The sequence below is a fragment of the Aphelocoma coerulescens genome, chromosome 1, assembly GCF_041296385.1.
Source record: "Aphelocoma coerulescens isolate FSJ_1873_10779 chromosome 1, UR_Acoe_1.0, whole genome shotgun sequence".
Taxonomy (NCBI): domain Eukaryota; kingdom Metazoa; phylum Chordata; class Aves; order Passeriformes; family Corvidae; genus Aphelocoma; species Aphelocoma coerulescens.
Window position 1 is genome coordinate 30,823,859 of NC_091013.1, and position 24,720 is coordinate 30,848,578.

A 24,720-nucleotide genomic window follows, 5' to 3' on the forward strand; every position below is an offset into this window, starting at 1 on the left:
CCACCATTTACCCCCTGGGCCTCTGCTTCTCTGTGTGAGCTCCCTCTGAGTGTACCTGAGAATCTGTCCCATGGTCTTTGGACTGTTAAATGCACCCTAGTGCATATAGGAGACAGCTTTCTAAAAATAAAATCTGTTTCCTGCATATAAGAATGTGCTCTGATATTCTATTTTTGCCTGAATGATGAAGAAAAAAGAGTGTGTATGACTGTTGAAGACTTCACCAGGAGAGAGTAATGGTTGTCACCCAATTAAAAAGAGAGGAAGTGAGAATATCATGTCTCTAGATATTCATAATACCAATAATAGGTTTCAGACATATGACATGATTCTGAACTGAACACCTGTTAATTGCAGAGAGACTTTCTCTTCCCATTAATCAAAGTCAGCGGAGAAGCAATAGAAGAAACACACTAAAGCTAAACCTGATCCCCCTATATGATTGTATGGCACCAGGAACAGGGAGTCCTGGGTTTGGAACCCACAACTGCTGTGCTGTCTTACAGCAGTGCACATGCAGCAACTAAGGCGGCTAAGTTTCTAATTTGGCTTCCCCGATCCCTTAATTGCCTAAACATACAATCCCAATTTCTTGATGTGTGAAACTGCATTTCACAGATGCTGATGATGGGTGAAAGAGTTTTATTTCTGTGTGGAAGTTGCAAGCAAAATTCCCACTGACTTCAGTACGTCCCATGTTTTCATCCTGTTCATAAAATACTCTTTGAGATGTTTGTTTCCTTGACAGAGCCTGTCTTCTAAAATCACCTTGTAAGTGTAATACTCATAAAGTCCCAGTGCCACATTACTAGCAAGGATCATTTATATGGCATTTATATGGCATTTATAGTTATATGAGGAACATAGCAGTAATCACCCCACATTCAGGAAACTTTCATAAACTGGATGATTGGTCCATTTGTTGTTAAAGGAAACCAGTGATCTACTAAACTGCACGTGCTATTATTTCTGAGGTTTGGTAAACATAAGGGCTACAAAGCACATACTGTACTAGAGAATTCTACCTCTGTGTAGGAGGTGTCAAAGGCAGAAGAAGAGCAGGCTCAGCCTGCTCACTTAAAGCAGCTTCGCCCTAAAGGCTTAAGCCTGTCCGGTGAAGAACAAATTTGGGTACCTCCCAGGTGTGAACAAATGAACACTGCAGAAGTTTGGGGGTTTTAATGTGACAAGGAAGTCTGAACTTCAAAATTTTTCTACTACAGGGGCTCAGTCTGAAGATAAAGTCGGTAGATAAAGTTAATAAAATACTATTGTAAATGACCCAAATTATTCTCCTTCTCCTAAGGCTGAGGTATTCCTTCCTTTTCTTCCAGAGAGCTCTTAAATCTTTCTTGACATAGGTTACTTAAGAGGCTTTTAGAAGGCAACATCCTCATTCAGATAAGCTGGTTTCCACTTGTCCAGATATCCTGGACTCTGGAGCAATTTTAAGTTGCCAAGCCTATCAGCAGCCACATGAGAGAGGATGCTTGACTCTGCCCCTTCCAGCAGTAATGCACCTGTACACTGGAGTCTTGGACCAGGCAGAGCTGCTCCTGTATCTTCTGAAGCTCCTCCTGCTGCCACCGGATGTTGGCCTGCAAGATCCGTGTCCGCTGCTCCAGCTGGTCCTTGATGGTCTGGAACATGCTGAATTGTGCTGAGAACTGGGGGGGGGGAAGAGGGTCAAAAAATGAAAAAAGGCAGTCATTATAATACAAACAGGCCTCAGTAGAATGTTGTTCTGTAAGGAGTTAGTGGTTTCTTGATTGTAAAACACAGCCAAAGAATAAAAATGTTTGTAATATACTAATATCTAGGCAGAGATAGATCTTGTCAATTTTCAGTGTTATGCACATATATTAAATTGCCTCAGCCAGAATGATCTGCTTACAACTGACCATGTTCTGTTGTAAGGACTGTTTTTGAGAGTATGCTCTCAGAGAGTATTTAAAATATCAAGAGCATCTTAACTGGATTGCAAAGGAGTGCATTATTTTCATTATCTTGTAGTTTGGAGCCCTTAGTGTGGCCTAACAGTATAATCCAGATGTGTTTTACCAATGCTTTCCTTTTTTTGCAAAGGAATAGCAGTTCTGCAATGCTTTGTTCTGCTGATGACTTACTATGGCATCATACAACAGACCACAATAAACATTTTATAGATTTGTACAGCTGAGTAGTACTTAAGCTACAAGAAATACTCATTACATTATTTTTATATGTGATGTAAAATGAATAGCTCAACTCAATGGAAGAAAAGCTGCTCTAAATAATAGTAAAAAATGGAGATCATTAATCAAGGTCAAGAAGCAGGTGCAACCTCCAATAGCAGCAATACTGGCACAAAGTGAAATCATTCAAGAATTGTGGAGAGGACTAACAGCAATAAATCCCTAGTATTTGGTGTTTTCAGGTATGATTCAAAGTTCACCGAGGTTAATTATTACCTTAATAGGCTTTGGAATAATTGCTTTGCATAAGCTCATATTCCAAAAGTGAAAAACAGTCTTTGAAAAAAAGAACAAAAACCTTCAAAAAATCTTTTAAGTTTTTATGTAATCAAGGCATCCAAGATCTTTCTGAAAACATGTAGTGCTGTGAGTGTACAGGCAAAAAAAAAATTTGCTGTGACTTGAAAATGCTGCCCTGTCCCTGTAGTTGTTCCAGTGGCTCCATGCTAGTGGATGAGCTGATGTGTGCTGCTGGAACCTTCCAGCTCCATGGTACACTGGCTTACATAGTTTCTGGCTTTTTAGTAGGGGAAAAAAAGGTAATGAGACAGGAATTAAGGAGTGCTCTGGTGCTAGCAGCACTATACGCTTACTTAGATGAAGTTTTTGGCTACTTAGAGAAATCTAAATGTGACAGAACAAATTTGTATCAGCTAACTAGTTCACTTTAAACCAGTTAAGTATGTGAAAGTACTTTTACATTCCTTCTAGCAAAGCTGGCATCTCCAAGTAAATAGCCTTTGTCAGAGTAAGAGTGAGAACTTCAGAGGGTTTATTTCCATTTACCAGGCTGAGGGTGGCTTTCCTGCACAGCCTGGGAGATCACTTCACAGAGTGGTGGCCTGGTGGAGGGGAGTCTCACAGCCAACCCTGCTTAGGGGCAAGGAGGGCTGCTGAGGTGGCACCTGAAGTTGCTGGTGGCAGAGGCCCTCAGAGCCTACTTTGCTGCCAGAGCACTTGCAGCCCGTGCTGTCCGTCAGGATGTGACGAGGCCAGTGCTGTGACTCATGGTGCTTGTGCCTTCGAACAGCAGTGTCATCATCTGCAACCTGCTTCTCTCCCAGAGCAGGAAAATGGTGTCAAACCTCCTAAAGGGAAGTTTCTGTTACTTCAAATTGGTGTTACAGAGGAGAAGCCAGAGCAGGATCTCTTTCTTTTTTGTCCACGTATAAAGAATTAACCTGAGGAATGGTTGAGCAGAAACCTCAGATGTTTGGGAATAAGAACGAGTGACTCAAAAGGGAACCCAGTGCTGCTTGTTGTAGCCCAGCCTTTTGGTTCTGAAGAGTCCCAGGTATCCTGATTTTAGGAGTGAAATGATTCTATGAGCAATGGCTCATAGATGAGATGCAGCTAATTCCTGCTTTAACTTGGGTCTGTACAGAAGGATTTTTTAAAAAGACATGTCTTGTAATCTAATTATCTCTACATGAACTCTTTTACTGAGGACTGCTCTTCGTTTTCAAAAAGATCCTTATTAGAAAGGAATTAAAAACAGTTTTAGCAAAAAGCTTCATTTTAACTGCCCAGCTTGGTGATGGCAGACTTTTGATTAACATGCAAATTCCTTGAAGACTCTTTGAGAAAGGAACCTGATTTTCTTCAACTGATCAATGTAAGGAATTTTATAACAGGTGGTTTCAAAATCATTTTATACTTAAAAACCCACCAAAATCCATTTCCAGGCCTTAGTTTTAAATTTAAATTTGCTTTGTAAAGTTGCACACAGGAATATATTGCTGTTGATTTTAAATTATTATTCCTTAATTTTTTTGTGTAGGTTCTTATATTTAGAATATTAATCTTGTATTGTCTTTTTGTTCTGTTTTTCACATACTTTTTGTATTAATACACTTAACATCAACAATTAGCTGGTATACTGGAGTGAAAGCTGTTACAGATGAAGACAAGGAACTTTCTCTTTTGTTTTTTCCTTTTTCCACTCTAACCCCCAAATTGTTGATAACTCTAGCCATGACCCCTGTGCTTACAGAGCTTCTATTGTTTTTGTACAATGAGACACTAACAGCAATTGACCTGCACCACAGAGTATTTATCTCAAGATCATTAACCGCTCTACTAATTAAGGGAGAAATCTCTAATTGTATAATAAATTAAAAGAGTTTAACTCAAAACGTTCCACAGAAAACACTGCTCAGCTTTAGCTCTGCCATTGGCATCAGATGAAGTCGCTCTTCATCTCACTTAGGTATTTACAGATACCCACAGAATCCTTAGAGAAGTGCATGTAATACACAAAAAAGTGACATCTTTCTAGATACAGTCAAACATGGGAGACTAAACTTGTGAGAACTCTGTAATTGCACCAGTTTAATCGAGGTTTGTTAATGCAGGCAAAAAAAACCCAAAACAAACAAGCAAAACCCACAGCAGTAATTTTAGTCTGGTTTCTTAAAAAAAAAAAGTAAAATAAAGTGATGCATTTGGGATCATGTCAGCAGATGTTCTGGAAGGGAGGGGCTCAATGCACTAGTGCTGCTGACTGTCCAGGGAGGCTGTACAGCCTAGGGAGAGGGACTGGCACTTCAATGCTGTGATTCCTTTCCTCCACCATGGGCATCTGAAAGACACCAGGTGGACCATGCCCAAGGAGAGGTGCTTTTCTCCATCAAGTGCTACCCCAGGGTGTCACAGTTATTCCCTCTCTCTAGGTGCTGGGGGGCTGCAGCCAGGGAAGGGGACCTATGGCCCTCTGTCTGTCAAGATGGTTCCTCATTTCAAATGTGATGAACATAAAGATGGATGTCTCAAGACATTCTGTTCCTACAGCTTTCATGACAATAGGTAGCGGGGTAAAGAAAAGAGACCCTATCTATTTTTTAGCTCAGTTTCCTTTAAAACTTTTGTTTTCTGCCTACCTTCCAATTTTCTTTCAATCCTTCTGGCCCAGGAGATGAGCCATGTTTCTTGCTGGAGACATGCAACAGAGTTGTGAGAGTGTCAAAAATACCAGACTGCTGTAACTTCATGAAAGCTTTAGCTGAGCAAAGGAGAGAAGGATCCACTTGTCCCTTCCTCCTGTGGAAAGGCTGGCTCCATGCACCAGCCCTGCAAGGCACAGCCGCTGGGAAACTGGGTTTCATTAGTTTTGCAGCTCACTGAACAACTTGTTCTTTCTTTCTGTCATCTGAATAACACCTGCTCAATCTCAAATGGATTATTAGTGTTAATTATTATTCAGTCATCAACATCCCCTGTGTTGTAGGGGATTTTAATTCATGACAATGAGGGAGGCAAACAAACAAATATTCTAATCGGGAGCACTTGGTTTAAAGTAAACCATTTAGATTCAGGTGACATCTAGGGTGACACTGTGCTGTCTGTTCATTCACACAAGCAAGGCAGAAGCTAGAACTGCATTTCAGTGGAGTCAAAGCCATCACAGCCTTTGCTGGAAATAAAACTACTCAAAGTTCAAGCAGATGGTGCCTGAGGCAGCAGCTAGCTGCTTGCTGCAGACGCAGTTGTGGCCACTTATGATATTTTTCCCTGCTGCTGCCACCCTGCAGCCAAATGTTAGCCACAAGGACACCCAGGGCCTTCCAGCTCCTGCCATTGGTCACCTTTAACTAAGGGGAAGTGGCAGAAAGGCAGCAGGGAGAAACCTGTGCATCTCCTCCTTGCAAGCTGGCAGTGGGGCACCTGGCCACACTACTACTACAAGTGATGAGCTTGTGTTCTGCCACTAAACTGCTGGGAAATGGCCAGCTAGGAAGCCAAGGAAATGTCCCTGGTGGGATGCACATGTACCTGGGTTTCCTCCCTCACTTACCAAGTGCTGCAGGCACCTTTGTCTTTTAAATAATTAATTATATTGCTGTAGTCTGACATATTAATTATTTTAAAGTGGGAAGTACAGAGTAGTATCATAATATTTGTAATAGTTTCTGAAAATCACCCAAGTGTGTGGAGATTTGGTACTCTCTGCAGGAGTTTTGCTACGGAGTGTGAACATCAGCAGCCTGAGCTGCAATGTCCTGATGTTATTTCCCTGCGCCAGGTCAAGCTTCATCTTAAGCTTTGCCAGGAGCACTGCTGTGACTGCTGCCAGAGGGCTGCCTGTGTAGACAGGCTCGAGTCAGCCCTCTTCCTTTCACCAAGATTTAGATGACCCAAAGAGGCTAAACCAGTGACTGGATGGCACTCTAATTTGTAAGAAAAGAAATGGAGCTGGTGTGCCAGTAAGAGCCTTTTACTGGGAAAGGACAAGGCAGCAAGGCTCTTGGTAAACAACTGGAAAGCTTCTTTTCACAAAGAGCTTTGATGGAGAAGAAAGGGAGGTAGAAAAAAGTCAAACAAAACACAGGCAGGCTTATAATACATAAACTAATTGATGTTTGAAAGTGCATTAATGAATAACGGAGAGAAGTATCTGTAAAAGAAAATGAATGCTCAGAGCAGATAATTGATATGCTGTTTCTTCGCTGTGTACTGGAGTGGAGTCATGAAAAGAATATTAAACATGGAAGATAAATGAGAATTCGTTATTTTAAAGCCAGGATCCTCAGGACTTTGTATGTTTTATGTGCTATAGGAATAAACTCTGGGATCTTGTGAGTGAGTACAGGGTATTAATGGTAGAAGCAGTCTAGGTCCAGCAATACTCTATCATTCCTAAAATCAGAGGATGATGGGGTGTATCATCAGGGCAGGACCACAGGAGAAAAACAATGTGCTGGGGACATGGTACTCAAATTGCCTTCTTCAAAATCCACTGCAAATATAACCCTGAGGTGACTTTTTGGGCCATCACCCACTTTTGAGGTATGGGTTAATACACTGGAGGAATCTGAAATTTGTCTTCAGTGGCATCCTCACCATTACTGGCACACTCACAAAATGGGTGTTGTTGAATTTTCATGTCCTTTCTTGCTGGTTAGTTCTGCATCAGCACAGCCAAACGGGTGTTTTTAGCAGGACTGGGTGTCTCTGTTAGTTTTTGGTTTTAATTCTCATTGTGAATTTGATCTTGATGGGACCTGGTTCTGTAAAAGCAAAGTTGAAAACTATTTTTCCATCTGTTTTTTGTCCTTCCATGGAATAGATATGTGTGCACACCTGAACCTACATGCACCTGGGCTTCTGAACACCTGCATGCAGTTATATGTTTAAACATACAAGTGTACAATTCAGATTACTTTCCCACAATATTTTAAGTGCTTGAGAGTTTGGATTTGGGGATTTTAGTTACTAGAGAGGTAACCTAAAAGCCCCAAAACGAGCAAATATCAGGAGATAAGCAAGTGACCTATTCCACTTCCAAATCCCCAACTAACCTGTGCCAGAGGTGCGGGCTGATTTTGCAGAGTTGCTTGAGGCAGCAACTGCTGTGGGAGAAGCTCACATGGAAGCTGAGAAGGCAAAGAAACCTAGGTTAAAAACAAAACAAACCAAAACTTTGTAAGTTTGGCTCCTTTAAATTTTAGGTTTCTTCTAATGCCATGGCTTCTGTGTAAGTTGTTTTTAATTGCTAAGCTGCGTATGTGGCACATGCTGTTACACCCTCTGCCTGTTTCCATGATTCCTGGTGAAGTTACCTGAAGAGCAGTAGGTTGGCTGAGTCTATGCACGGATAAATCCTGTTGTGTGCTTGGTGTTCTTGGCACGGGAGTGTTAGACTCTGTAATCAGCTTTGTTGGTGTAGCTGCAAGAAAAGTACCGGTGAGATCTTACACGCTGGAAATCAACCCCGTTTGAAGTGGGTAATATGACAAGACCTGGGTAGAAATTGTAATGGCCTGGCTAAATTCCAGTGGGAATCAAGGCTGTTCTTGTTGACTTCAATGGCAGTAAAATTAAACTGATAAGGAGGGTCTGGGCAAAGATAAAAGTAAATGAGACAGATTATGGTTCTGTGCTCCAATGAGCAGTGCAAAAGGACCCATGAACTGTTCTAAACCAGCTGGAACTCCCTTTTATATGGGCTGAGTAACTGTAAATTTAGGTTAGCTCATTGGCTTTTTTCCCAGACCGGAAGGCAGAAAGAGTATACCCAAGTCAACACTGGAGCATCCTAAATCTTGGCCAGAGGAGAATCACCCACAGGCTGTTATTACTCATGTAAGTCTAGAGAAGTCTCATACGGGTGCCCTCAAATCTAAAGACAAAATCCTCATTTTTGTAACAGATTGAAACAGCATATTTCACATCTAATCCCACTGCTCATCTTCCAGCATTTAGGTGGTTGTGCAAGAACCTTCCATCCTGTACATTACCATTTCAGCTTTTGCACTTCACTGTCAGTGCATATCATCGATACCTCATAATTTACTGTTGAATTAGCAGCTGTGGTATATAAGCACACATGCTTTAACTTGGCTAAATTAAAAATAATTCCATAACCCAGGAATGCCACTCACATGCTGGGTCTGACTTGGGTGTGTGGGAGGATTTTGGCGAGCTCCTGGATGACACTGAGGGTGTCCGACTAGCGCTAAGGATTGAGGCACCAATATCAAGTGCATTAAAGTGCTGTTCAGGATCCAAGCTGGTGCCACTGTCCTAAAACAAACCAGAAAAGAAGAATAGCTATTGCATCTGTCAAAGCTGAAACATTGGTTCACACACCAGCTCTTTGGCAGACTTAAAATGACTTGAGCAGAACTAATCTCAGGTAGGCCAGCAGCAGACCTGGACACAGGCATCAATGCCCCTTCCAAACAGCATCAAATGAATGCATTTTACAAACAACTATCACTGAGTTAGAAATAAATAGTAAGCTACTGCCATAGTAATTTTGTGCCTTCAAATGTTTTTCTGAATCTTTCTTTTGTGTTCAGCTGGATGTGACAGCAACTGTAGCCTCTGTGAGACACTCGGCCGTGCACTGAGGAGGAGCTTTGCTTTCTTTCCTCAGGAGATCACTGAGATGTAGCCAAGATGGCTGATTGCCAGAACGTGTCCAAATGAATCTTTAAACTAGTACCTTGGCAGGGAAAAGTGGAGATATCTCACACTGCCCCTGCCCATGTTCCACTTAATTTGCGTCTGTTACTGATCTCCAGGTTTATCCTTTCATAAAATCGCCTAATTTATGTCAAAATTATTCAAGTGAGCGATGAATTCTGAAGTTGAGAGAATCCATCAACATTGGAGAAAGACAATGCTGGAGTCTTTGGTGGTGTTAACATAGGAACAAGTTGTGATTACTACATAAATTCATGAAAAGAGCTTTTCTCATTGTACCTTTAGTGCTGAGGACACAACCTCTGAGGACACTTCTTCCAAGCCCATCTCCTGTCTCCTCTCCACCCGAACATCTGCATAACTGAATGGAAATCGTAATTCTATGTATCAACATGGAACTGCTATATTTCTTAAAATGTTCTTTAAGAGTGTGGAGGAACAAATAACTGTACATTTTACAGGTTAAATGAACAGACGAAAAATGACTTAAGTCAAATGCTACTGAATAACATTTGAGAGTATTTTAATTTTCAGGTTTTGGTATGTTCTTATCTTCTTGAATTCAAGATGCATATTGAAGTATATATAAAGTTCAAGTTCACATGCCACAACCACTATGACTTCACTGGAAAACTTCTACATATCTCTTTTAAAGCAACACAGGGATTAGAGGAAGTGAATATTTAAGGAATCTGTCTATTCTCTGTTTTTGCACAAAATGGAAAAATGCCATAGTTCATCTGCCCCTAAACAAAAAAAAAATTAAGCTTAACATAAACTAAGGTTCAGTCTGATAATTTTTCTATAATTACCGTATTTCCTTTAATTTTTTGTTATGTAAATGATGTTATATTTTTAAAAGAAAATGCTGGCAGACATGAGGATGCTCTTATCTTACTGTCCTTTATGTCCTGGCCGGTTGATATGATTTTCCATACCTTACCACCATGTGTGTGCACACAATGAACTCTGGCTTGGAGTTCCACTGGTGGTAGGTGATGTAGTAATGGGTCTGGAGCCAGATCCACTGCTGTCCTTTGGTCAGAAACCGATAGCAGCACGACTTCCCCTTGCCGAACTGCATCACTGCCAGCAGAAAATACAAACAGCTTGTAGCACAATTTCCAACGTGAAAATGACATGAAATGTGAAAAAAAGTGGCAAAAATATCTGTCATAGGTAGACAGGAGTATAAGCACCAATTTTGAGTAAGTGCTCCTCTCAGCCTTCTGACAGAACGAAAATCTTAATGATTAGTAGGTATCTTCTTCTGACACTTTGAATGGTCCATTCCTACCCAGTACAATTAACCTTAAGTTTGGACACTAATGAATTAGTGTCTGCTACAGTTTAAACATAGATCTTACCCTGCTTTATGTGCTGATCACATACTGCTTAATTAGACACCTGGGATTATTTTCTAAGAGTGATCATCTTAAATTCTACAGCAGAAAACTACAGGATAAAAATGCTTGAAAAGATGAGTATTGTGTGCAGATGGATTTAGAATGAGGTAAGAATAGGAGATAACACTGTGCAAAGACAAAAATAATTTGAAAGAAAATTCCCAGACTGACAAGAATTCAAACTACAGTAAACCAGGGTGTACTGAAAGTTTTGAAGATTCACCAACCAAATTAATCTCTGCATTTTTTCCCCGGTGATTTCAAGGGGTTCCCAAACATCCACATATTTAGCCTTTCTATATTTCAAGGTCAACATATAAAAACTAATGTTGACAGGATACTTTTAAGACAGGCAGAGGTGGTAAGCTGAGATGTTACAGCCAGTTCTGTAAGCAAATATTTGAAAAGCATTGCCTTATTTTCTTTACTTAGTGAGTTTTTCAATTAAATCCTAATAGACCTATTTAAATAATCACAGCTAATCCCAAATACACAGTGAACAACATTAGGGGAAATAATCCACAAAAATTGCTTGAACTATTCCTGCATATTCTTTACTAATACAACAGGGGTCAAATCTGGCATATTTTATCCATTCAGTGAGCCTCACTGACTACTTTTGGGGATACGGAGGTTAAAATTGTATTTTTCAGAGCTTGATAGGTCTGTCCCAGTCAGCTGCAGTGCCCCCAGTCTGCTATTGGGCCAGTCTTAGCTCTGCTAAGATATACAGGCTGAGGCAAGAGTCGAACCTCCCCTTCCAAACAACATTTCACTGAAAAGAGGTGTCCCAGTGACTTCCCAGGAACCTGGGCCACGTGATACTTACAGTGTTCATGGCACCTTGCTAGCAGCTCTAGGTCATCTATGTGGTAATAGTCGTAGCCAGAAGTACCCAGCACTTCAAAAGGCAAGTATCCGATAATGGGCGGTGCTCTGTGGTCGGGCACAACACGAGGCCATAAAACATAGAACAAGCAGTTCTGCGTGTTGATGTGGAGATGGAAACAGCCCAGATCTACTTTCACTTATCAGAGTACAGTTGTTCACCTCAGGGGACTGGATCCTGACTTTCCCCCACCTTGAGCCTGGGATACCAAACTTAGCACAGCAATACCGGCATGCACCATCCCACCAGGACAAGACTATGACAACATCCCTTCTTCAGGGAAAATGTGATTGTGGAAAGCAGTTCAGCTTCTCAGGGACCTTTACACAGGAACCTGCTGTGAGGGAGCCATTCCCTGGCTGCTGCTTGGTCAGGGGCTTTACAATAGCTCCTGCAGCCCTTGCACAAGGGAAAATGTGTGGGGAAAGCATTTGGAAGCGATCATCTGCTGGGACTGGGGGGATAGGAGGGGAAATCATCTGTGCTGCTTTCCTCTGGGTGCCTGGAGAGCTCATCTGTGGCATGCTGAGGCACTTGCTTTGTACCTTTGCCAGCACAGATGCCTCAGGCCAGCATAGACTTTCCCTCCATAACTCAGTGGGAATTGCACACATGCAATCTATGACTGGATTTGGAAAGAAGGATTTCTGCAGCTGTATAATAATTAGATCATTTTGCCATGTGACATACTTTGGTCTGTTGATAATTTTAAAGGAAGCAAGAACAAGCTAATCACAAATTCAGCTGAAGAAACAGAGTCCTTTTGTTTTAAAAGCCCATTAAAAATAAAAGCAAAGGTAAATGTAAATGTAAAATAGTAAGCATCAACTTTTGTAGGAATTTTGGTGGCTGCCCTCCTGTTCATGAGATTTAGAAGTGAAATGGAACACTACTTGAGAGAATTGTACTTGTGAAATAGTAGTAGAAAAGCACCAAACACAACCAGCAGGGCTTTTCTTGTCACCAACCTGTGATCCAGGAATAAAAATTTCCACTCCAGACTGTGTCTTGATGTGAATTCCTCTAGAGGTTCTTCTACAATGCACATCTCCTGTCCAATGGAGAAAACTGACTTACTGAGAGTTGGAGCTTTACCCTTCTGCTTCATCTAGCTTTTGTTAGCTATAAATACATGGTGCATAAGAGGAGAAAACAGAGGATTCACCCATTTTCTGGCAATTCCAGAGAGCAATCTATTGTATTTATCAATGCCAACATTTTTTGCAGGAGATAAGAAGAACTTGTAATGCACATGTACTTAAGAGCTGAGACTGTGCCTCAGGGTGCCAAAACTTTTTTGGCTTTGAAGTAGTGCCTGGGGTGTGATGGCCGTGGGCTTTCCCAGCATCCAGCCTGTGCCTGATCCCACCAGGGCTTGCCACGTTTTGCTTCACTCCCTCTGTGTTACTAAAGATACCCACCACCCTTGCCTGGTCCTTTTGGATGTCTGCCCTCCAACTCTCTCAGAAAGGGGGACACTGCTTCTCCTTCAGTAGCTGCAGAGGAGTAAATGCCTTTTCATGCAGCCAGCCATGGGACCTGTCAGGTGGGTAAAAGTGGTCAGTTTTGCCTTGCACTTCACTGCCACAGCGAACAAGCTGGCCCTTAAGACTCACAGCAGCCCTCAGTGCTCACAAGCACAATAATAACTGAGTTACGGGAGGCAGGGCTGTCTGTGAGGCGGGACTTCCTTCCCCCAGAGAGATGAGGATCAGGAGGCAGTCAGTGGTGATCACTTGCTGGGTGGAGGTGGGAAGTAGAGGGAAGGATGGCAGCACGGTGCGCACCCGTGCATGGGCTGGGGCTGGCTGCGCTCTCATGACCACCTCACTGCCCACTCCAAGCTCTCCTCTGCCAAGCTCTCCTCTCCCACTGGGTGCTTTGCAGGGGCAACTGCAGCTCCATGAGCTGCCTCCAGTCAGCCTGGAGGCTCCTGGCCTGGGACTTGCCAGCATCAGCACTCTGGATTTGTGGCATCCAGGGTTCCTGTGTCCTTCGTGTCCCTCCTGCAGGAGGGTCTCCATCACCACTGGCAAGGACAGCCTGCCCACTGGCCCACAATGCTCCTGTTCCCCTGCTCCCTGATGCCACATCCCTCTGTGCTGAGGGCACAGGTGATGACACCTTCCCATCATTTCCATTGCTGCTTGTCTCTCTGCTGTCCCTCAGGCAGAAGAGACAACTGATGTTTTAAACCCTGTTGGGATCAGAGAACAAGCTGAAGTGTGCTGCCATCAAGCAATTCTTTGATACATATCAATGCTAACAAAGCTGTTTGAAGTCTCTGGCTGTGCAGAGGCAAAAGGCTTCACAAACACCTTAAATTCCTCTCTCTCCCTCTCTCCAGTTTAGGCCAAAATCCATGCTGATGCCAAGAACACACACTAAAATTCAAGGTGCAAACACTGCTGTGTGCAACCAAATTGCTAATTCAGTCTTCCTTAGCTGATCAGATAAACATTTTACCTTCATTTTACAGTAGGAAGTAAAGAGTGGGGGTTGAGTCACACAGGTGAACTGAAGAGATGGGTGATCAGGAGTTTGTGGGAGTTAAAACCTTCTCTGGGCTGTTCAGCAGCTGCTTCCTCCCTAGCACTGGGCAGCTCATTGCCATGAGTAGCCCATTTTGTTTCCCTGTTTATTTTGAGATGTTAGCTACCCAAGGACAAGGGAATTTGTGTTTTAGAATTCTCAGAGAACCCTAACTCCATCCCTTCTGCTAATACGATTATTGTGGTTAAGATTCATGGGAAGTGTCCTCACTTACCCAGAAGGGACTCTACTTGCCTGCAGGGTAAGGAATCAGTCTAGAATGCCCTGCAAGTTCCAGAGCAGTAATGGAACCAGGCCAAGGGAGCAGTGATTTCATATTCATCACATCTCAATTACATTAAAAAATCTCTTACACTCTGGGGACAGGACACCTGATGCAGTAGTTCACATTTGTTAGTTATGGAACAGCAGTGTTAGGCACAAGCTTGGTTTGTCTATCCTTATAACCACAAGCAGCTATCTTACTTCCAGGACTTGGGAGAAGGGAAACTAGCAGTAGTCCACCAAAGATGCTGAGGAGCACAAATGAAAGTGTTGGTGGTCATCTGTATCACAAAGTCACAGAATCACAGAATTAAGTAGGTTGGAAAAGATCCTTGAGACCTTTGTACATTGTCCCATCGCAGGAACAGAAAGCAGCAATGAGGAACCAAATTTCAAGGTGACTTTGCAATTCCTAATGCAAGGAGGGTTTCCATTTTCCATGCAATGGGGGCAGGAGTGACACTGCTTCCACAGGTCCTGGCTCGCACTGATAATCCTCTTCACTGGATTTTTATGCATGAAATGTGGTATCTGTAATCCATTCAATTAGCAAAATTAAGAACCTTCTGTGTCACCCCGTCTGAAAGTGTTTTGAGAAGTTCTGAAACGCATGGGGCCCAGGGTGCGCACTTACCTTTAAAAACTGAGGCGTTGCCAAACGAACAGTCGCAACAAAGCAGATTTGCTTTCCTGGGGATGTTCTGTAAGCCCTTGGGACAGCCTCATCAAAGCCATTGCAAGTGGAGTTAGGCACTAGGTAGGGAAAAAAATGGGACCTGGAGTCATGCCTCATGTAAGATTTACTCTCCCTGAATATTTTGCACACTCCAAGTGTACTAATATTATTTTTATTCAGAGAAGTGCTCTAAAAGCTTTTAAAGCTGATATGCATATATTTAAATCCAAGTCAGTCATGTTAGGCAGAAAGGCATCAGAGCTTAACTTCAAGTATGAATTTTACAGGTTAATTCTGATAAAAATAAGGCGAAACCTTACTACAGAGCATAAACCAGTTTTCTGGAAAGAAACCCCACGCATCCAATTGCTCTTTTTCACCACTCACAAGAAAAAAAATATATGCTGCAGCATGCCTAGCACCATAACTTCCATGATGTAGTGAAAAAAAGTGTTGGCAAAGGAGATAGCTGAAGAGAGTTCGTCAAGTCATCAGTGGCAAAACACCGGGGCCCACAGCCAGCGAGGCTTCATCAAACTAGCAAGAGGATGCTTGTGATTCCTGGCTGCTGAAGAATGCCTTCCCCTTCTGCATCGAAAGAACTGTCCCCACTATACTCAAGTTATCGTTGTTTTAAAGAAGTGGAAAAGGGACCCCATGTATGGCACTGGCTTCCAGAGATGGGCACATCTGGCAAGTGTGCAGATAGCCTGCTGTCTCCTCCAACACTGGGCAGAAGGAGAAACTGGATGTGATGTGGCTACACATTTTGTGTATATTTTTTTATCTGTGTCTTTCACGATTGCACAGCTCCAGCTGCTTTGAGGGCCTACCTGCACCTCCTGCCACAGACATGCTGCATTGCCAAAAGAATGTATTGCTGTAAAGTAGCCCACAGCCCTGTGTTAGAATGACATAATGCAAATTATTCCTCCAAGTTCAAGCTGTTTAGAGATGGTAATCCCACTCCCACAGCTATGAAAGAAAACTGTGTGCCAAGCTGCAGTGGGAACTGGGCTGGATTCTTGCCCTGCCTAGCCGAATTTCTCCCATGAGGGCAGAGAAGGTACTATCTAGCAGCCAGAGTTCACCAATATGAGCTAATTTAATGCTAATAGGGATTAATACTAATATGAAATTATCTTTCCTTACTATTAGGCCCCTATAACCATCTTTATGAAGTTTCTGACAGTTTTCCTCTTCTGCACAGGGCAAAACATTGCTGTGAAATTGAAGAGCTTTGTATCTATGTGGGGAGTAGATAACTAGCCATTTTTATCCTGGGGTGCTTCTGCACTGGGATTTTGTTCCCTAATACAAATTGCAGAGATGGAAGAAGTCTCAACTTATCACATGTGCTTTTGGAACCCAGTTCAACCTATTAAAAGCCTTAAAGTACTGACACATTACTGGTAACAAGGCTAACAGGGTGTGAGACAGAAAAGGAAGTATGCTGAGTGGAATTCACACCTGTGTTAGTAAGTGGTTTAAGCCACTGTGTGCACAATATATATTACACCAAAAAGGAAAAGAAAGGTTCTTTATCGAAGACGACAGCAGAGATGTGAACATCTGCAGAGATCAAGTCCTCTCTTGTAGTTGAGTCTAGAGGGCATGGCTGACTGGATATTGAGATAAAAAATATGGACAAAATTCTCCTTTAACCAATAGAGCACACATGCTCTGGGGACTTCCTAGGAGTATATGTTCCCATTCTGATCCTGGGGTTATATGCATATATGTGGGCTTCTATGGGATTATTAACACAAAAAGTTGAAAAAAAGAAGAGTTAAGATCTACAGGACACATAAGTAGCCTAAGTAAAGAGTTATTGGTCCATCTCTGATATTATTGTTTAGTGCAAGTCTGTTGGTTTATGTAGCCAGTCCCGTTTAAAAATTAATGGAAATGCTATAAACCCACATTATGGGCATTGTGAAAAGTTACTTCCAAGGTTGCTATGTAGTATGTTGTGACATTTGAAGCCAATGGGGCTGTTTCTCTCTGTAATAGCCAAGTTCAGTGGCAAATTCTTGCAGTCTGGGCTCTAAGACATGAAAGTAAGAGAAGTACATTTAGCCTCGGAAGCACAGGTATAAGTTAACCTAGTTAGCAAACCATGGGCTTGCAAATGACACCAGTTGTAGAAGGAAGTGGAGATTGAGTCACACTAAAGAGAGCAGATGGCTTTTTTGTGTCAGCTGTTGGATGTAAACAACCATGAGCCTGAGACATATTCCCAGAAGACAGCAGAATACATCCCTGATTGTGGCATTTACTTAGAAGAGAGCAGAATACATCCCCAAATGGACCATTTACAAAATAGGATTCTATTTCCAATAGGTAAATGCTGTAGTAAGAGGGTAATAATTATTGTGTAGGACAGCTAGGCAGTAATTTGGGATTTCCTCACAACATATGGAAATGATGAACTTAAGCAGTAGTAAATGAATAAGCCCAAAGAGATGAGACGGAGTTGGCCTGGCTGGAAGTTATCCTGTCTTTGAACAGCTACTGTGCCATCTCATACTCAGCTGCCTTTGACAAAGTCCAGAGCATTAAAAGCCTCAATGATGCAGGCAGGTAGCCACCACATTGTAAAATACATCTCCATCTGAAAATGACAACTACAATAAATGAAAGAAAAAAACCACTCACATTTGCTTCTGAATTATTTTGCTGCCTGACTTAGGTTGTTGGTATCTGCTCTTTCTGCACAGCCTGCTTTGCTCTGCTTTTGCAGCTGGTCAGTGAATTTCAACCTTTTTTGGTTGATGGATTTTGAAGTGCAGTTAAAAAAAGAGATCATTACATAAATTTTTTAAAAAATACAATCCTGGTATAACCTTTTTAAACATGCCTTCTGAAAAATCATACTTTATGACTCTCCAAGTCTCTCTAAAAGAAACACATCATCTTGAGGTAGCAAAGTTCAGTAGCAAACTTTCTGACAGCACCACAGAAAAATAGTGGAACAGAAAATATAGCATCAAACCTGAGGATATGGTGATATTAACATTTTTAAGTGAAATATAAGGCTTGGAGTGCTTTTGTCAGAAGATGCCTAATGAAAATGTTAGGTTGGCCATGGACAGGTGGGCTTGGGTAAAGGAGGGTCTGTGTGTTTCACAATTAAATGATCAAGACAAAATACCTTGAGTAAGGAATCAGAGGGTCATGTAACAAAGTTAAATACATAATCAGAAAGGTGAAACAGTTGTCTCATATATATCAGCTAGCTAATGCTCCTTAGCATGAACTTTAATAGTTCTTGTGGTTACCTATCACACCTGCTGCTCCTAGAGCTACCACAAAATTCTTTCGTAGAAGGATTAAATACCTGCAAATATCTCATAAGATAGAAAGATACTGATTTACCTATATGGAGATTTTTGTTTGGTTTTTCTTTTCTTTTGTTTCTTTTTTTTTTTTTTTTTAAGACCAGGACACTAGGAACAGAATGTTGAAAATAAATAATATATACAAGGAACCAAGCCCTTAACTATCACAGACAAAAGGATTTTTATCCTTAGGGATAGAAATCATGCCACATGAAATGAATAAAAACATGTTTTAAAAAACCCCAGATGCCACTTTATTCAGTTAATAATAGTACAGTCAGTTGCTCGGTCATCTTACTTCAACTTGGAATGTGTAAAACATAATCTTCCTAAGATAGCAAACCTCCCATGTGAAAGAAGAAATCCCTCCTTCCTATTTTGTCGGGAGATGTTAATGTTTAAAGAACCAGTCTTAGTGACTGTCAAACAAACTGAACAGTGATTTCAAAAAATACAAGCCAAACAGACCAGAATAAAATCAAAATTGTTTCATATAAATTAATTCAGGCCATAGATAAACAGAATATTTGGCAATTAATAGATATAATGAAGAAATCTAAAGTGCTGGTGGCAAGCCAGACTGATCTCAGTAGCTATGTAGATGAGTAACAGTGACAGTGTCCATACATCACCTGTCCACCTTGTTCTACTCTCTCCTCTTTCCTTCTCCTGTTTCTCCCCTGGCCATCCTGTGTTGATATGAATCCCAAGTAGATTCCTTAGGACACGAATGGTGTCTTTTCCTTGCATAGAGAGCCTAGCATGAGTGCTGCATATTGTTAGCTGCAGCTTCTATGATATTGTTAATAGAAAATAATAACGTGCGGTTCTTGGTTCTGATCAAAACATTCATTTTGGATTGAGTTATTCTTGTTTCAGATGTTTCAGCATATACTTATGGAGGCTCAAGATCAATGTATCTTCTGTATAAACTGTTGATATCTTTTAAAAACAAATTCAGATTCAATATTTTTTCTGAGAGTTAAGGTTTTTTTTCTCTTCAGCATAGTAATTTTCTTGATGTTTATTATAATATCTGAGAGATGTATCAGCTAAAAGTAGAGTATCTGCTATTATTAGCATTCAGTAACCAGATACTTCCTGAATTTCCATGTAATTGGAAACAAAAATGCACAATTTTAAATTCCACTATAATATTTTATTACTTGATTAGGAAACCTTTTCACATAATGGTTATCTTCTCCTTCAAGAGAAAAGCTTCAGGCATTTTGGATGAAAGGACAGATCTATCACCTAAAAGATGCTGGTGGTCCTTTTTTATATTGGTGAAGTCTTTGAAAGTGTGGACTCTGGTTTTGTCCCTTTCAGGAGTCTTTAAGCAAGTGTGTCACTTCAGAAAGAGGACACCAGTGCCAATATTTGGATATATAATTATGAGAGATCTTTGTCTGTTTACAAACGTACAAACAATTTTCACAGGAGGGATAAATCCAGTCCCCCTTATCATTTCTTATCAGAGTGAGCTATTAAGCGGCTTTGTAAAATAATCTATTCTCACTCAATTTGACATTTTATATCAGGAGCTGAGCATTTCCTTGGACTTTTGGGGAGGGTTACCTTTATTACTTGCCTTTCCCCTCAGCCCTCAGGCAAGACTGGATGTGAGCCACTGTGTTATTCATTGGTGATGCTGATATGACTCTCTCTCTTATCAAGTACTACTGGGCAATAGGTACAGTGATGCACTTGGCTCCCTCAGATGTTTGCAGACATTCATGTCTCTCATTAAAATCTGGGCTACAGACCCAGAACCTGAAATATATAAAAATACTGGACAGAGTTCCTATTTGCAAAAAAGCCCAAAAACAACCCTGATGATCTGACAGCAAGTAGGCATCTCTCGCAGAAACAGAAAGAAACTCTACCTTCCTTGTCTGAGTGGCCCATGGGCCACCTCTTCTCCTCTCGCGGGATTACTGAATCTTCACATCAGGTTACAGTCCTGCTTTTCTCATTGAAGCTTAATTAATGATGATTATATAATCCTCCCAAATGGAAAATCAAATCTCTTGTATATGATTTAGCACAGCCAGTGACTCATGCAGGCGCTCTGCACAGCTTGCATTGCTGTTTCGCTGGTCGGCTGCTCTCGCTTGGGCACAGCCAATGCAATGGGGATTCACTCGTGCAGGCAGCTCGTGTCACGTCCCTGGTGTAGATACAACTGCAGAAATGTTCTGCAGCAGGGGTTGCAGAGTACTGACTCCCCAGGACCAGTCCAAGTGTGCATGCTGTTGTTAACCCTGGCACTGGGCTGTGCAGCTCCTCTAGCCTGCAGCTATACCTGAGCCCAGGAGCTCCAGGGACAGTGATCTCCTGAAAGATGGAATACATGCTGTGAACTACGAGAGCTTTCCTGGGCAATTTCTGGGCCCTGTACAGGCATGTCCCTTCCTCTTCTGAGATCAGTGAAGATGCCTGTGATTGCTCCTCTGCGGGAGTAGCATGGGTTCAATGTAGATTGTGTGTGATCTAGCTTCCTGACAGCAATTCTGGTGATAAGTCCCCTTGGCAGATATCAGGTGTTTGTTCTACTTTAACATTAAAAAAATTATCTTTGGCATCTCAATACAACATCATTTAAAGCCCCAGAGCTCCCATTAAAGTTAGGGAGAGCAGCTAAGCCCCTAACTGGCTTTCTAAGCCACAATCCTTCAAATTAATCCATTCAAACCCATCTCTGCATGATGTTCTCAGCCATAAGTCACAATGTGGTCAATGGAGAAAGTATGAAGGAGGAGGAAGGGGGGCAAGGTGACTGCGAATCCACATGCATGACCCCCTTTCCCCAAGCACCACCACTGTATGAGCAATGAACAATAATAAAATAAGCCTAAGAAGATGATAATTCAAAGGAGGTTACATTAAAGGTTATATGGAAGTAGAATAAAGATAGTGACATTTCTGTTAAAGGGGGGGAAGGAAGACCTACCAGTTCTTAAAAACATTAGCAAAGGTTAAATGAGAAGGAATGGTGACAGATTTACTAGGGCTGTTGCTGTTATGACCCTACATTAACGACAATGGAATAGCTAAGTATCCTGATAGGATACAGCCTGCCCAGGGATAAAAGAACTTCCCTGGTCACAGAGGCTCTGGCATTGCTGTGGCAGGAACATGCAGGCAGAGTGGGCTCAGAGTATGCTCAGCAAACCATTGGAAACAAAGGTAGGAGTTGGCATTAGGTAGCTAAAAAGGAACGGCAGGATTTGTATTTAAAGAACATCCTGTATCAGTCTCCCATGTGTAAAAACATGCTCGCACTTCCACTGCTGTGAAAAGCTACAGGGAAAAACATTCTTCAATACATTCATAAGGAATGTCTCCTGCTAATTAAGCCTAATTTGCAATTTCTGTCTTTCTCCCCCAGCTAACTCTTTTCTTATCTTTAGCTTAGAATCTTTCCTTCACAAACACCTCCAAAAAGCAGGATTTGGGCCAGCTGATCCTATGTATATAGGACAAATGCTCCTCTGAGTGATACATGTCTCTCCCACTGCCCTTCCCACCACTTTCTTTCTTGCCCACTTGGCCTCACACCTGGAAGACAGGTGACTGGAGAAGGGGTATTTATTTAACAGGAGGAAAAGAGGGTAATTACTATCAGGTCCAACAGGTGACAGCCCTGAGGTGCACGGGCTGGGGGGATGGTGCCTGATAACTGTGGGCCAAGCAGAGGCAAGAACCCAGCCCACTACTGCACCCACCAGATGCTCAAAGTTGGCTGTGCCACAAGTCCCTGTGCCAAAGCACCCCAGCCCTTGGGTGGCTTGCCCAAAGGGTGGCTGCGTTCATATGGTGCTCACTTGAGCTGGTTCTCCCATGCCTTGCTCAGGGTGCAGCCGGCTGGTGCAAGGACCCTGGCTGATCCAACAACAGCCTCTCCGGAGTTCTATGCCCTCCTCTGGCTGCTCACCCTGTGAGCCAAGGGTATCAGCCCCAAGCAAAGAGTTTGCTGCTGCTACTTGTGAGTCTGGTGTGTTTCCTTCCACCTTTGCTGGGAGGCAGCCATGAGGGTGACTCCCAGCCAAAGGGGAACAGTTCTGGACAAGCACAGGTGAAGCATTTCCATCAGGCTCTGCACTGAACTGCCGAACCTGAAGTCACATGGCAAGGGGGCCAGGAGGCACGATCTCACAGAGCCAGGCTAAGGCTGTCCCCTCCCTGTCTCAGAGGGTCAGACTGCAGCAGAGATGAGAAGAAAGTGGAAGAGACAAAATAAAGTGGAAGATTTAGAAAAAAGTGGCACAAAGGGGAAAAAAATGTGAAGCAGAAAGCACATGACTTGTTTGAAAGCAATTAAGATGGGGTCTTTGGAAAATGATTTGGTGTCTTCTGAAATCAATATATTCCCATTTAGTTTCTATGCATTAAGCTAGGGAAGATATCTGTAATGTAAGTTTCATCATTCTTCTGAGAAATAGCCACTGATAAAATTGCTGGGATGTGAAATTCTAATGGGTAAGGGGGCAATATTAAGGTTGTGTAAAAATAAAGGGCTGAAAATCCTTGAAGAAAATGGATCAGAAATTCCCCTGGTAGAAATGTATCCTTATGAGTCAGCACCTGAAATCCGGTTTCTGCTCTAGAAAACAGAACAGCTTGGTGTGCGCGTCTGTCAGGCAGGCGCATTTCACTTCATTCAAACTAGAAAGCATACAGGCAGCTACATTTTTTTATACAAATAGAGCCTCAAATCAGATGGCACCAAACAAGAAATACATATCTCCATCCTGCACGTAGGTTTCTATTCTAGTCATGTGGAGCAAAAGCAGAAAGTTAAATGGGGACAGGGACTTTTTTTCACAGTGTGGCGTGCAGTTTTTGGAAAGCACGGTGGGGAATTTTTTTGCAGAGGATGACCTATTTGGAACAATACCAGCAACTTTGGAAATGCCACTCTGGAGTTCAGTCAGGCAAGTAACTAAAGCAAACTTGGGCAGGCAGGAGAAGGAAAGTAATAAAAGAGTATGTCATTTCTGACACTAATGGCCGTGCAGCAATCTGTTTGTTAGAGAACGGGTGAGGTGGAAATCTGCTCTTCATCCCTTGAAAGATGCTTTTCCTGGACTGACTGTGGTGCATTAGCGACTATGCTGACTGCATTTCTTCCCTTTTTTTGGAGAGTATTGGATTCTGCAGTGCTGGTGAGGAATGCAAAATGGCAGCTGGAGAGGGAGGTGGGTGGCAGTGTCCTCAGCCGTTCTGATGCCACGTGGCATGGCTGCCTTTCCCCAAGACTTTGCAGAGAAGGTGAGAAGGCAGATTTGGCAGGTTATCAGTTCTGGCACAGAATTTGTGCTTAATGTAAACCAGCAGATAAAGTAGCAAGATTATAATTTTGCTGATAAGTGGGGTCTTAGCACACAGTATTAGTGAGCACAAATAAACCCTCTGCTAAAGCCATCATTATTTGCAAACTTACCCAGAGTCCAGGATCACTGCAAGTGAAGGGCAGTAATAAAAGCAACTAACACAATTTCACTCATCACATGTATTCATCCAGCTATTGCAACTCAGCCACGAGATCCGTGTGAAGCAAAATTTATCCCGTAATGTTAAAAATAGTTCTGTCAGTTAAAAGCCTGTCTTGTTCAATGGAGCAATACTTATATTTTATTTTACACAGCTAAAGTAACATTTATACAACAATTAAAGCTTACCATTGCTGTAAGACCGAAAATTTCCTACAAATTTTATGTATTCATATGTTGGAAATTCCTTTGGGTTCAAACTTCCTCTCAGAAGATGACAATAAAACTCTAGTTCATTGTCAGCTGGATTGTTAAAAGAAGAAGAAGAAGAAATAAATATACTATTTAAGCTAAACACAACCAATGGTGTCTTCCAACCCCAATCTTGCAACTGGCAGCACAAGAGCAGCTTGTTACCACTCAGGAGTCCTCAACACCAATGTGCTATACATTGCAGGATCAGAGCCTCTGCAAGGGAGCGCCTTGCAGGGACGCAGGTTGCTCAGCGCTGTGCACAGGCCTGCCTGCAGCTCAGGGACAGCCTCGGAGACTGACTCGCCCTTCTCTGACACCACCTCATCACAGGAGTTACACAGCCACAGCGTAGCAACAGAGAACTGGGTCCTTCACTTACTGCTTTTTCCTGTTTAGGCTTCTCACAATTCACAGCTGTTCTACATCTTGTGTTGGAAAACTATGCTTAATTACCTCAAAATATCTATTAAATTAACTTTGGCACATTAGCTATCAGCTGCAGGTTTTGTATGTTACAGTAGATTGAGCAGCTGGACATCTTACAGTATTGGAGGTTTTCTGGTTTTCTACAGCTTGCCTCCTAGACTGAGTAAGGCCAAAGAAGTAAAAACATTTCTAAGAAAAACAAAATTCAATTTGAAAAAGAATTACAATGGTTTTAGAGGTATTTTTCGACTATA

The 24,720-nt window shown here is 42.0% G+C and overlaps 1 protein-coding gene across 4 annotated transcripts in view; it reads right to left on the bottom strand.

The window, feature by feature from the left end:
- The window catches only part of NPAS2 (neuronal PAS domain protein 2), a 105,605-nt gene that overhangs the window by 11,576 nt on the left and 69,309 nt on the right, over positions 1-24,720 (bottom strand). The window contains exons 7-16 of one of the 4 annotated variants that reach the window (XM_069005778.1): positions 23,975-24,088; positions 14,908-15,026; positions 12,425-12,507; positions 11,397-11,503; positions 10,100-10,247; positions 9,441-9,522; positions 8,615-8,756; positions 7,793-7,899; positions 7,532-7,624; positions 1,521-1,667 (exon numbers count right to left, since the gene is read on the bottom strand). In XM_069005778.1, coding sequence (XP_068861879.1) covers positions 1,521-1,667; positions 7,532-7,624; positions 7,793-7,899; positions 8,615-8,756; positions 9,441-9,522; positions 10,100-10,247; positions 11,397-11,503; positions 12,425-12,507; positions 14,908-15,026; positions 23,975-24,088 — 1,142 coding nt within the window. The remainder of the gene's footprint in view (positions 1-1,520; positions 1,668-7,531; positions 7,625-7,792; positions 7,900-8,614; positions 8,757-9,440; positions 9,523-10,099; positions 10,248-11,396; positions 11,504-12,424; positions 12,508-14,907; positions 15,027-23,974; positions 24,089-24,720) is intronic. The other 3 variants (XM_069005784.1, XM_069005793.1, XM_069005797.1) reach the window with 3 other exon arrangements.